The sequence below is a fragment of the Coregonus clupeaformis genome, chromosome 16, assembly GCF_020615455.1.
Source record: "Coregonus clupeaformis isolate EN_2021a chromosome 16, ASM2061545v1, whole genome shotgun sequence".
NCBI classification, from domain to species: Eukaryota; Metazoa; Chordata; class Actinopteri; order Salmoniformes; family Salmonidae; genus Coregonus; species Coregonus clupeaformis.
The window spans coordinates 51102610-51115624 of NC_059207.1; the positions used below are offsets into that span (position 1 = coordinate 51102610).

General features: G+C 49.1%; 1 protein-coding gene across 1 annotated transcript in view; it reads left to right on the plus strand.

Moving 5' to 3' along the window:
* cbwd (COBW domain containing) overlaps window positions 1-13015 on the plus strand; it is a 29377-nt gene that overhangs the window by 12637 nt on the left and 3725 nt on the right. The window contains 2 exon segments of the mRNA XM_045225488.1: window positions 11173-11216; window positions 11470-11535. Coding sequence (XP_045081423.1) covers window positions 11173-11216; window positions 11470-11535 — 110 coding nt within the window.

Below are 13015 nucleotides of genomic sequence, written 5' to 3' on the forward strand. Positions count from 1 at the left end.
AACCTCTCTTCACATGAATGCAGTGACTGGTGTTTTCTCTCAGCCAGCTGCAGTGTGTGTGTGTATGTGAATGTGTGTGTGTGTGTGTGTGTGTGATGATCCCTGAGGAAAGCCATCTAAACACACTTGTCCACACAGATAGGCCCTTTCCCCTGCCTTCCACCCTGCTCTGGGCCCCCAGAGCACACATGCTGGGTGTTTGAAGCGACCCCCCCCCGCCGGTCCACTTGTGTGGCATTAGCAGCAGGGAGGGCTAAAGCTGCTGTACAACGTTTGTATTCCTTGTGGGGTCAAGGGGGGAGGTAGAAGGACAACAGGACAGGATCTGGGGGTGCATGGGGGTTTGCGGTCCACAGCTGATCTCCTTTCTCTTCCTATGCCCCAACAGACACACATAGTCTTGTTTAACTAACCTTGTGGGGACACACAATTGATTCTCATTCAAAATCCTATTTTCCCTAGCCCTTTCCCTAACCTTAACCCCAAAACCTAATCTTAATCCTAAATCCTAAACCTTTAACCCATAATCCTAACCCAAATTCTAACCCCAACACTAATTCTAAGATTAACCCTAAACACCCTAGAAATAGCCTTTTTCCTTGTGGGGACTAACAAAATGTCCTCAGTTGGTCAAATTCTTGTTAATTTAGAAGTCCTCACAATTATTGTTAAACACGTCCATGTCACGATCGTCAGGGAGAGAAGTAGACCAATGCGCAGCGTGATGAATGAACAAGTTACTTTATTATATTAAAGCACGAACAAAAACAAACGACTCGTGAAGTCCACGGTGACAATGACCGAACACGGAACAAGAACCCACAAACACAAAAGGAAAACAGACAGTATAAATATGGCTCCCAATCAGAGACAACCAGCCAACAGCTGACACTCGTTGCCTCTGATTGGGAGTCACTCAGGCCAACATAGAAATACACAACCTAGAACCCCCAACATAGAAATAGAACACATAGAATGAACACACCCTGGCTCAACATATAGAGTCCCAGAGCCAGGGTGTGACAGTACCCTCCTAAAGGCGCGGACTGTGACCGCGCCTCAATAAGAGCAAAACAGGGGAGGGCTGGGTGGGCATACCTCCTCGGCGGCGGTTCTGGCTCCGGCCTTGCCCACCACCCTCCAATAATCCCCCCATAGCGCCCCTGGTCCGGTCTGGCCCGCTGGCAGGAGCTGACCTGAACGTAGCAGGAACGGCTAGCTTCAGCTCCGTTGTGGAGCAGTTGAGCGGTACCTGATTTGGCACCGATGACCCAGGCACGGGTTGTGCCGACTGACGACGCCGCACCCCTGGCTTGGTGCGTGAGGCCGAACGGACCGGACCGGGCTGACGATGCGCACCCCTGGCTTGGTGCGTGGAGCAGCAACGGGCGGACCGGGCTGACGATCACGCACCCCTGGCTTGGTGCGTGGAGCCGAACGGGCCTCACCGACTGACGACTCGCACCCCTGGCTTGGTGCGTGGAGCAGCAACGGGCCGGACCGGGCTGACGATGCGCACCCCTGGCTTGGTGCGTGGAGCCGAACGGGCTTTACAGGGCTGACGACTTCGCACCCCCTGGCTTGGTGCGAGTAGCAGGAACGGGCTGGACCAGGCTGACGACTCGCACCCCTGGCTTGGTGCGAGTAGCAGGAACGTTCTGGACCAGGCTGACGACTCGCACCCCCTGGCTTGGTGCGAGTGGCAGGAACAGGCCGGGCCGGGCTGGCGACTCGCACCCCTGGCTTGGTGCGAGTGGCAGGAACAGGCCGGGCCGGGCTGGCGACGCGCACCGTAGGCTTGGTGCGAGTGGCAGGAACAGGCCGGGCCGGGCTGGCGACGCACACCGTAGGCTTGATGCGAGTGGCAGGAACAGGCCGGGCCGGGCTGGCGACGCGCATCTTAGACTTGGTGCGTGGAGCAGGGACAGGCCGGGCCGGGCTGGCGACGCACCCCGTAGGCTTGGTGCGTGGAGCAGGGACAGGCCGGGTTGGGCTGTCGACGCACACCGTAGGCTTGGTGCGTGGAGCAGGGATTGGCCGGACTGGGCTGGCGACGCACACCGTAGGCTTGGTGCGTGGAGCAGGGACAGGCCGAACCGGGCTGTGGAGACGGATAGGAGCCCTGGAGTGAAGAGCGGCCACAACCCGTCCTGGCTGAATGCCTACCCTCACACACTCTGTGTGAGGCATCCGCACAGGACGTACAGGGCGGTGTATCCGTAACCTGGTGGCCTCCAGAATCCGCCCCTCTTTTGCCTCCGTCAGCCCCGTCGTCCATGCCGTGTGCCCCCCCCTAAAAATTTTTTGGGGTTGCCTCTCGTCAGTCTCACTCCATGGCCGGCGATCCTCCCATGTCCAGTCTGCCTGCTCCTGGACACGCTGCTTGGTCCTAGTATGGTGGGTTTTTCTGTCACGATCGTCAGGGAGAGAAGTAGACCAATGCGCAGCGTGATGAATGAACATGTTACTTTATTATATTAAAGCACGAACAAAAACAATAAACGACTCGTGAAGTCCACGGTGACAATGACCGAACACGGAACAAGAACCCACAAACACAAAAGGAAAACAGACAGTATAAATATGGCTCCCAATCAGAGACAACCAGCCAACAGCTGACACTCGTTGCCTCTGATTGGGAGTCACTCAGGCCAACATAGAAATACACAACCTAGAACCCCCAACATAGAAATAGAACACATAGAATGAACACACCCTGGCTCAAAATATAGAGTCCCAGAGCCAGGGTGTGACAGTCCATGCGTGCACACACACACAAACACACATTCAAGTAATTTATACAACCTGTTTTGCAAGACCTGTGGAGTGTGGACACGCACACCTTTTGGAGTAATCTGTAGACCTGCATTGCTGTATGCAGTGACATATGAAAATACCTTTCTTCTTGTAGCCATATAACATCACAGAATGCTTAACAAACTCTAAATAGAATACCATACTCATCTCACAGGAAGATGCTTCCAGATTGAAGAATAAGCTATGTGTTTGCATGGTCCATTTGTGATGTGGTGATTTGAAGGAGTCAGGCGCAAGAGGGTAAATCACAAAATAACAGGATTTATTCCTGAATACAGAGTTACGCAATAAAGCGTCAAAACAGTCCAGTGTGCAAAACAGGCGCACTGAAACCAAGAAGGCACACAGGGAAAATAACCCGGTGATACAAAATACAAGGAGCTCCACCGAACTTCACTAATCTCACAATATACAATCACACACAAAGACAGGGGGGCTGAGGGAACACTTATACAGGTACTGGTGAGGGGATATGAACCAGGTGTGTGTAATAAACAAGACAAAACAAATGGAATGATGAGATGAGGAGCGGCAGTGGCTAGAAGGCCAGTGGTGACGAACGCCGAAGCCTGCCCGAACAAGGAGAGGAGGCAGCCTCGGAGGAAGTTGTGACAGTACCCCACCCCTTGACGCGCAGCTCCAGCAGCACGCCAACACCGGCCTCGGGGACGACCAGGAGGACACGGAGCAGGGCGAGCCGGATGGCAATGGTGGAAATCCCGCAACAGGGAGGTATCGAGGATATCCCTCACCGGGATCCAGCACCGCTCCTCCAGACCGTACCCCTGCCTTCAGTACCTCCATGAGGTACTGAAGGCCCCCCACCCGACGCACTCGAATCCAGGATGGAACAGATGGAGTACACCGGGGCACTCAGGTTACAGAACCCTCAGGTTACTGAAGACCCTGTCAGCCTCAGCAGACCAGCGGAGCCGGGACGGCCCACCCTTCAACAGTGATGTGATGGGAGCTGCCACCTTGCCAAAGCCCCGCATAAATCCGATAGTAGTTGGCAAAGCCAATAAAGCGCTGCACCTCCTTTACCGAGGTTGGAGTCAGACAATTACGCAAGGCTGAAATGCGATCTCCCTCCATCTCCACACCTGAGGTGGTAATGCGATATCCGAGGAAGGAGACGGAGTGTTGGAAAAACAGACACTTTTCTGCCTTGGCATAAAGGTCATGTTCCAACAGTCGGGCCAGCACTTTGCGAACCAGGGACACATGCTCGGCGCACGTAGCAGAATACACCAAAATGTCATCGATGTAGACCACTACACCGCGACCTAGCATGTCCCGAAACACCTCGTTCACAAAGGACTGGAAGACGGATGGAGCATTCATCAAACCGTAAGGCATCACCAGGTATTCGTAATGCCCGTGGTGGTGCTGAATGCTGTCATCCACTCGTCCCCCTCTCGGACACGCACCAGGTTGTACGCACTCCGGAGATCTAATTTTGTGAAGAAGCGCGCCCCATGCATTGACTCGATCACAGATAGAATGAGGGGTAGAGGATAACTATAACGTATTGTCCCCTTGTTCAGAGCTCGGTAATCAATGCAAGGGCGTAGACCTCCGTCTTTCTTCTTCACAAAAAATAAACTTGATGAGGCGGGTGAAGTGGAGTGACGTATGAACCCCTGGTGCAGGGACTCGGAGACGTATGTTTCCATAGCCTCCGTTTCAGCCTGCGACAGGGGATACACATGACTCCTGGGAGGCACAGCGTCTACCCGGAGGTTTATCGCGCAATCCCCCGCCCGATGAGGTGGTAATTTGGTCGCTTGCGTTTTGGAAAACGTGTGTGCCAAATCGAGGTATTCAGGGGGAATGCGCACGGTGGAGGTACTATCTGGACTTTCCACCGTGGTTGCACCAATGGAAACACCTAGACACCTACCCTGACACTCTCGCAACGACCCCGTGAGAACCCTCTGCTGCCATGAAAAGGTGGGGTTGTGTAGTGCTAACCAGGGAAGACCTAACACAACAGGGAAATCAGGAGACTCAATAATAAAAAAGTGACTTGCTCTCGATGAGTCTCGTGCGTAACCATAGTGACTGGTGCTGTAACTTCCCTAACGAACCCGGACCCTAATGGTCGACTGTCAAGTGCTCTAATGGGGAGTGGAATGGATAGGGGAACTGTTACGGATACAGGTATCCTGTGTTTTTGTGTGTTTCTACTCTTTCTGCCCTAATCACAGGTGTCCTGTATGTTCCTGATTGGTGGTCGTTGAGGTGTCTGCTGATTGGACCAATCAGTGAACATTCCTGTGAATTGCACCACCTGTTACTCGTTTGTTCAATCACACATCCCATTTTATAAAAACCAGACTTGTGTTTGTTGCAAGAGAGAGATTTTTGCCATATGTGAGTATGGACACGGTGGTGTCCTGTGTGTTGTGTACGCACTAAGTTGTTGGTTACCCTATTGGTAACTTTGTTAGAAGCTATTTCTTTATGTGAGTGTGGACACGGTGGTGTCCTGTGTATTGTGTACTCACTAAGTTGTTGGTTACCCTATAGGTAACTTTATTAGAATATATTTCTTTACCTGAGTGTGGATACTGTTGTATCCTGTGTACTTATTTAATTGCTGATTACCCTGTTTAGTAGCTTTGTGTGTTTCTGGGAAAAGGGAGTTTAAGCTAGATGCCCTTGGGCGTACATTACCCGTAGGGAAGAAATCTGTCTATAAACACCAGTTAGACCTGAGCGGACCACCCACTGTATTTTTGTATGGTAGCAGTAGCCTAGCGGTTCTTGAGGCAGGCAAGATCAGTTTAGGGGGTTTTTACACTATTGTTTCATTTCTTGGGTCCTGCTCAGCCCTTTTCCCAAACCCTTACCGTGTGTTCAGAAATAAACACTTTGTGTTTGACGGTAGTTCATGGTTGTTGGGTCATTTTTGGTTCTCACTGTTCCCTGCCACACTTATAATTTACATGAATTTATGTTACGGGTCTCATGTCCATCCACCCTAGATGTTTAGAGCCACGGGGTTCGTAACATAAAGTGGGGGCTCGTCCGGGATCCTATCTATCCCATGCTACTCATGTAAGTTAGTCAGTGTCTGGTTCAGTGTTGAGCTTGGCAGCTGTAACTACCTGTTTTTTTTGTGTGTTCAGTAGTCGACGGCTCGTGTTGCTAGTAGGATGGCTACTTTTGAGTTGGAGGCATTTTTGGAAAACCCTACGTGGGAGGTTTTTGATAATTGCCGTAGAGTGGATCTACAGGCTTTGGCTGACCACTTTTCTGTACCCATACCGAGGGGTTTAGTGAAAGCAGAAGTTAGGGAAGTAGTGCTAGCGATATTGTTAAACGAGCGAGTGCTTGAGTTACCGCCGCCTGAGTCTGCTGCTCCTGTAGGGGATGTGGTTGCTGTTCCTGTAAGCCCATCAGTGTCTGAGGACGAGGCTAAGGCTCCAGCCACATTGCCCCGTTATGACCCACTCTCCCCACTGACTGACAGTGATGCCAGGATCGATGTCCGCTCGACACGGCTCCAAATGGAGGCGGAAGAGCGGGCACAAATCAGGCAAGACAAGCTGGAGATGCGTAAGCTAGAGGCAGAACAGGAGACGCGTAAGCTAGAGGCAGAACAGGAGACGCGTAAGCTAGAGGCAGAACAGGAGACGCGTAAGCTAGAGGCAGAACTGGAGACGCGTAAGATGGAAATGGAGATGCGTAAGATGGAACTGGAGGTGCGTAAAATGGAACTAGAGGCAGAAACAGCGAGGTTAGTCTCTGCTAATACTATGCCTGCTAGTGAGCCATCCTCACCAGCTGTGTCATCTGCTACGTTTGATATTAGTAGGCAGATCACCTTGGTACCTGTGTTCAGGAGTCAGAGGTTGATTCCTATTTCAGTGTTTTTGAACGTATAGCGGTAGCATTGAAATGGCCCGACGAGGTATGGTGCCTATTACTTCAGTGTAAACTAACAGGTAAAGCCCAAGAGGTTCTGGCAGCGCTACCTCTTGAAGACAGTTTGAATTATGAAGTGGTCAAAGCTACTGTTCTTCGTGCCTATGAGCTTGTTCCTGAGGCATATCGACAAAGATTTAGGTCTCATAAAAAGTCTCCTACTCAGACTTATGTGGAGTTTGCTAGAGACAAAGGAAATCTGTTTGACAAATGGCACAGTGCTAGTAAGGTAACTGATTTTAACTCTCTCACGGGAGTTAATCTTGTTAGAAGAGTTTAAAAATTGCTTACCGGAACGCATTGTAGTTTATCTGAACGAACAGAAAGTATCCTCACTGTCGGAAGCGTCTGTATTGGCAGACGAGTTTGTGTTGACGCATAAGAGCGTGTTTTCGGCTCGAACGGAGAGCAGGGCTGCGGAGTTGCTAACTTTTAGTCCTAGTCGACCAGCAGTGCGTCCAGCACGCCCAAAAGATGTGCGTCACTGTTTCTATTGTCATAAGGTGGGACATATGGTTAATGATTGCTTTCTGCTAAAACGCAAACCGGGGATGCCTCAGCACGCCAGGCCGCCAACGGGTGTTGGGCTGATTCGTACGGTTGTAAGGCCGGAATCAAGACAGAGGCCTCATAGTGAATGTGGTTTGAAAGGCCCTGTCCCAGATCACAGTTAGGAACCGTTCATTTTTGAGGGGTTTGTTTCTATATCAGATGACGAAGCGTCTCAGCGTCCAGTTAGAATCCTCAGAGATACTGGTGCGGCGCAGTCGTTCATACTCGCTGATGTGTTGCCCTTGTCCAGTAATACATATTGTGGTTCCAGTGTGTTAGTACAAGGAATTGAAATGGGTTTCGTCCCAGTGCCATTGTGTTCAGAAATAAACACTTTGTGTTTGACGGTAGTTCATGGTTGTTGGGTCATTTTTGGTTCTCACTGTTCCCTGCCACACTTATAATTTACATGAATTTATGTTACGGGTCTCATGTCCATCCACCCTAGATGTTTAGAGCCACGGGGTTCGTAACATAAAGTGGGGGCTCGTCTGGGATTTGAACCCAGGACCTCTCGCACCCAAAGCGAGAATCATACCCCTAGACTCTCGCACTTTGTGAACGTACACTCTGAGTTAGTCAGTGGATTGTTCAGAGTTGGTGTACGTCCAATGTTGCCAGTAAAAGGTGTGACATTTATAATGGGCAACGATATTGCCGGAGGAAAGGTGATACCCGTATTGGAGGTAATGGATAAAAGTGACCAGTCTCTCTCCGAGGAGCTGGCACAGGGTTATCCAGATGTGTTCCCCGCTTGTGCTGTCACACGTGCTCAAGCACGACAAGTGGGTGAAGTGATAGATTTGTCGAACACGATTCTATTCAGAGAGTGTGACCCAGAGGATAGTTCGGGTGCTACCTCTGGTAAGCTGGTGCAGTCTGACCAACAGCCCAGAGAAAGGAAGAAGGATGTGGAACTTGTTGCTGAGGCAATACAGTTACCAGTTACTCGTGAGCAGCTGATCGCTAACCAACAGGTTGATATTAGCCTGGCTAAATGTTTTCTAGTGTTGTCTCAGAGGACGAGCTAAAGAAGAAAAACATGGCATACTTCATTGATGGTAATCTCCTCATGCGTAAATGGACCTCCCATGTTGACGCTGGCGGAGATTGGAATGCTGTTTACCAAATAGTGATTCCTACAGCCTTTCGACAAAATGTTTTATCCCTCGCTCATGATCACCAGTGGTCCGGACATCTGGGAGTCACCAAGACTTATGATCGTGTTTTGCGACATTTCTTTTGGCCTGGCTTAAAACAAGATGTGGCTCAGTTCTGTCGGACTTGCCACACCTGTCAAGTAGTTGGGAAACCGAACCAGGTTATTTCCCCCGCGCCTCTTTGTCCCATACCGGCCATAGGTGAACCATTCGAACATGTGATGGTTGATTGTGTTGGACCATTACCAAAAACAAAAGCTGGTAACCAGTTTATGTTGACAATTATGTGTGTGGCCGCCAGGTACCCAGAGGCCATTCCTCTGCGAAGAGGGGTTGGATAATGTGTTGGCAGATGCTTTGTCTCGTGTTTAATGATCTAGGTTTTTTTGTTATCCCGATAGGATGATTTGTGAATTTGGGTGTTGTGATGAGTACGTGTAGCAAACCATTGTGGTTTGCTCTTTTAAGGGTGGGAGTGTTACGGATACAGGTATCCTGTGTTTTTGTGTGTTTCTACTCTTTCTGCCCTAATCACAGGTGTCCTGTATGTTCCTGATTGGTGGTCGTTGAGGTGTCTGCTGATTGGACCAATCAGTGAACATTCCTGTGAATTGCACCACCTGTTACTCGTTTGTTCAATCACACATCCCATTTTATAAAAACCAGACTTGTGTTTGTTGCAAGAGAGAGATTTTTGCCATATGTGAGTATGGACACGGTGGTGTCCTGTGTGTTGTGTACGCACTAAGTTGTTGGTTACCCTATTGGTAACTTTGTTAGAAGCTATTTCTTTATGTGAGTGTGGACACGGTGGTGTCCTGTGTATTGTGTACTCACTAAGTTGTTGGTTACCCTATAGGTAACTTTATTAGAATATATTTCTTTACCTGAGTGTGGATACTGTTGTATCCTGTGTACTTATTTAATTGCTGATTACCCTGTTTAGTAGCTTTGTGTGTTTCTGGGAAAAGGGGAGTTTAAGCTAGATGCCCTTGGGCGTACATTACCCGTAGGAAGAAATCTGTCTATAAACACCAGTTAGACCTGAGCGGACCACCCACTGTATTTTGTATGGTAGCAGTAGCCTAGCGGTTCTTGAGGCAGGCAAGATCAGTTTAGGGGGTTTTACACTATTGTTTCATTTCTTGGGTCCTGCTCAGCCCTTTTTCCCAAACCCTTACCGTGTGTTCAGAAATAAACACTTTGTGTTTGACGGTAGTTCATGGTTGTTGGGTCATTTTTGGTTCTCACTGTTCCCTGCCACACTTATAATTTACATGAATTTATGTTACGGGTCTCATGTCCATCCACCCTAGATGTTTAGAGCCACGGGGTTCGTAACAGGAACCAATGTAATATACAATGCGCCTACAACGGCAATCGAAACAGGTACATGGGAAACAATCCTCCATGACCAAACACAGTCTCAGAAAATACAATAAATGTAATGACACAGAGGAAAATCAACCCTGGCAAAATAAATGAGAGAGTATCTCAACCGAGCTACTCTCCTCCCACATATAAGTATCACTCACAAAGACAAGGGGGCAGAGGGAACACTTATACACAGACTAAGTAGGGGATGAGCACCAGGTGTGTGTGATTGACAAGACAAGACAAGTGGAGTGATGAGAATGGGAGCGGCAGTAGCTAGTAAGCCGGTGACGACGAACGCCGAAACCTGCCCGAACAAGGAAGGGAGGCAGCCTTGGCGGAGGTCGTGACACCTGGGGCAGAGTTTGGCCCCTAATGCCTTCAGGGGCTGACACACTAGTGAAAAGTCCACACCCTGCTCTTCTGTTGTTGTGCTTGTGACACACTAAGTAAACCAGGATCATTTTTTAGTCTGCGACCCAAAATAAATCGGTCCTGATTAACCTGCCTCAAATGCCATCATATGGGGAAACGCTGGGGTAGTCTGCTCATTGGTTAGTTCAGTGAGACTGGCTTGGCTTGGCATTGGTCTTCACTCTTCAGTCATGTTGTTTGCACCTCACAACAGCTACCACAGGGCGTGGGGATGTTAGGGGGGGGGGGGTTAATTGCTGCATTGTCATCAGTTTTTGCCAGGTCCCCTTTCCCACAAATTAAGCTAAACCGCACTTGTCCTGCCCCCGTAGGGCCAAACTCCCCTCCCTCCCTCCAAGTTGCTATTTTCATGCTAATGAGAGTGTTATACCAAATGAAAAAGGAAGTGTGTAACCTTAACACTTCCTCACAATGCCCTAAATATCTGCAAAGTGCCCTTGTAATGCTGTAAGGAAGTATACAGTAGAGGGAGGGAGAGCAGGAGGGGTTGTGGTGGGGGGTAAAGAAGGGTGTCACAGCTGGTTTATGGTGCTTGGTAGAGTTGAGCTTTTTGACGAATTAGTTGACAAACTCATCAGCAGCACTTAAAATGTGGTGAGACAATACCATTGTGTTACATTTTAAGAATGGGCTGGTTCGATTTAACTATGATTCATTTTACTCAAGCAGGTTATATTGACATTAATTAAAGGATGGTTTTATTTAGCAATATAATCATGCAAAGGTTTTGTTTCCCAAGAACTTCTTGCAATCAAAGTTTTAATTACAACCATAAAGCAACAGTAGTCAGTTTTAGAGCAATCATTTCAAGGACAAAAACTAGTTTATGTTTAGTTGCTTTTACGCTTAAAAAATGCAACAATATTAACCTTGTACTGTACATGTACTTCCTCATTTGAAGTGGCTGGGAGTCTCTCAGAGGACATCTTGAATGTTTTCATCCAGGTTAGCATACACATGAACACTGATGTTCAGGATGTATATTACAATGAGGTGTTTATTTTCTAACAACATGAGTTCGAGGTGCCTCCTAATATCACTGGCACATCAGAAGATGAAGACACGACTCTCGTTGGTTTTAAAGCTGGTCATTCTCATGAAGGCTATGAGGGCCATAACGTCAATGTTTTGAAACAAAAGAAACCTCATCTTTTCACATCGGAAACTTTCCGTTTTAGAAGAGCTTGTTTCTTTCCAGGATCTTCTGTGGGAGAAAGCATTCAAGAACAAAGCTGGACTTTCCATGAATGTCATTCGGTTGAAGGTGAAACTCAACATTCAGCTTCTGTCACTGGTTTTCAATAGGCATCCCTGTGCTAATACAGTGTGCATTTATTTTACAGTATACCTTCCAGCTAAATCATGCGTTCATTGATCTTAATGGGAGATGTTAGTTGGGAAACATTTGATACGGTAGCAAATTACAAGTTAGGATTCAACCCTTCGTGTGTATTGGTTTCTGGACACTTTAGATATTTACATTTACATTACATTTACGCCATTTAGCAGACGCTCTTATCCAGAGCGACTTACAAATTGGTGCATTCACCTTATAGCCAGTGGGTTAACCACTTTACAATATGTATATATATTTTTTATTTTATTTGGGGGGTGGTGTAAGGGGGGTAGAAGGATTACTTTATCCTATCCCAGGTATTCCTTAAAGAGGTGGGGTTTCAAGTGTCTCCGGAAGGTGGTGAGTGACTCTGCTGCCCTAGCGTTGTGAGGGAGCTTGTTCCACCATTGGGGTGCCAGAGCAGCGAACAGTTTTGACTGGGCTGAGCGGGAACTGTGCTTCCGCAGAGGTAGGGGGGCCAGCAGGCCAGATGTGGATGAACGCAATGCCCTCGTTTGGGTGTAGGGACTGAGCAGAGCCTGAAGGTACGGAGGTGCCGTTCCCCTCACAGCTCCGTAGGCAAGCACAATGGTCTTGTAGCAGATGCGAGCTTCAACTGGAAGCCAGTGGAGTGTGCGAAGGAGCGGGGTGACGTGAGAGAACTTGGGAAGGTTGAACACCAGACGGGCTGCGGCATTCTGGATGAGTTGTAGGGGTTTAATGGCACAGGCAGGGAGCCCAGCCAACAGCGAGTTGCAGTAATCCAGACGGGAGATGACAAGTGCCTGGATTAGGACCTGTGCCGCTTCCTGTGTAAGGCAGGGTCGTACTCTCCGAATGTTGTAGAGCATGAACCTACAGGATCGGGTCACCGCCTTGATGTTAGTGGAGAACGACAGGGTGTTGTCCAGGGTCACGCCAAGGCTCTTCGCACTCTGGGAGGAGGACACAACGGAGTTGTCAACCGTGATGGCGAGATCATGGAATGGGCAGTCCTTCCCCGGGAGGAAGAGCAGCTCTGTCTTGCCGAAGTTCAGCTTGAGGTGGTGATCCATCATCCACACTGATATGTCTGCCAGACATGCGATTGCGATGCGATTCGCCACCTGGTTATCAGAAGGGGGAAAGGAGAAGATTCGTTGTGTGTCGTCTGCGTAGCAATGATAGGAGAGACCATGTGAGGATATGACAGAGCCAAGTGACTTGGTGTATAGCGAGAATAGGAGAGGGCCTAGAACTGAGAGCACGTGGTGCGGAGACAGATTCTCGCCACGCCACTTGGTAGGAGCAACCGGTCAGGTAGGATGCAATCCAAGAGTGAGCCGCGCCGGAGATGCCCAACTCGGAGAGGGTGGAGAGGAGGATCTGATGGTTCACAGTATCAAAGGCAGCAGACAGGTCTAGAAGG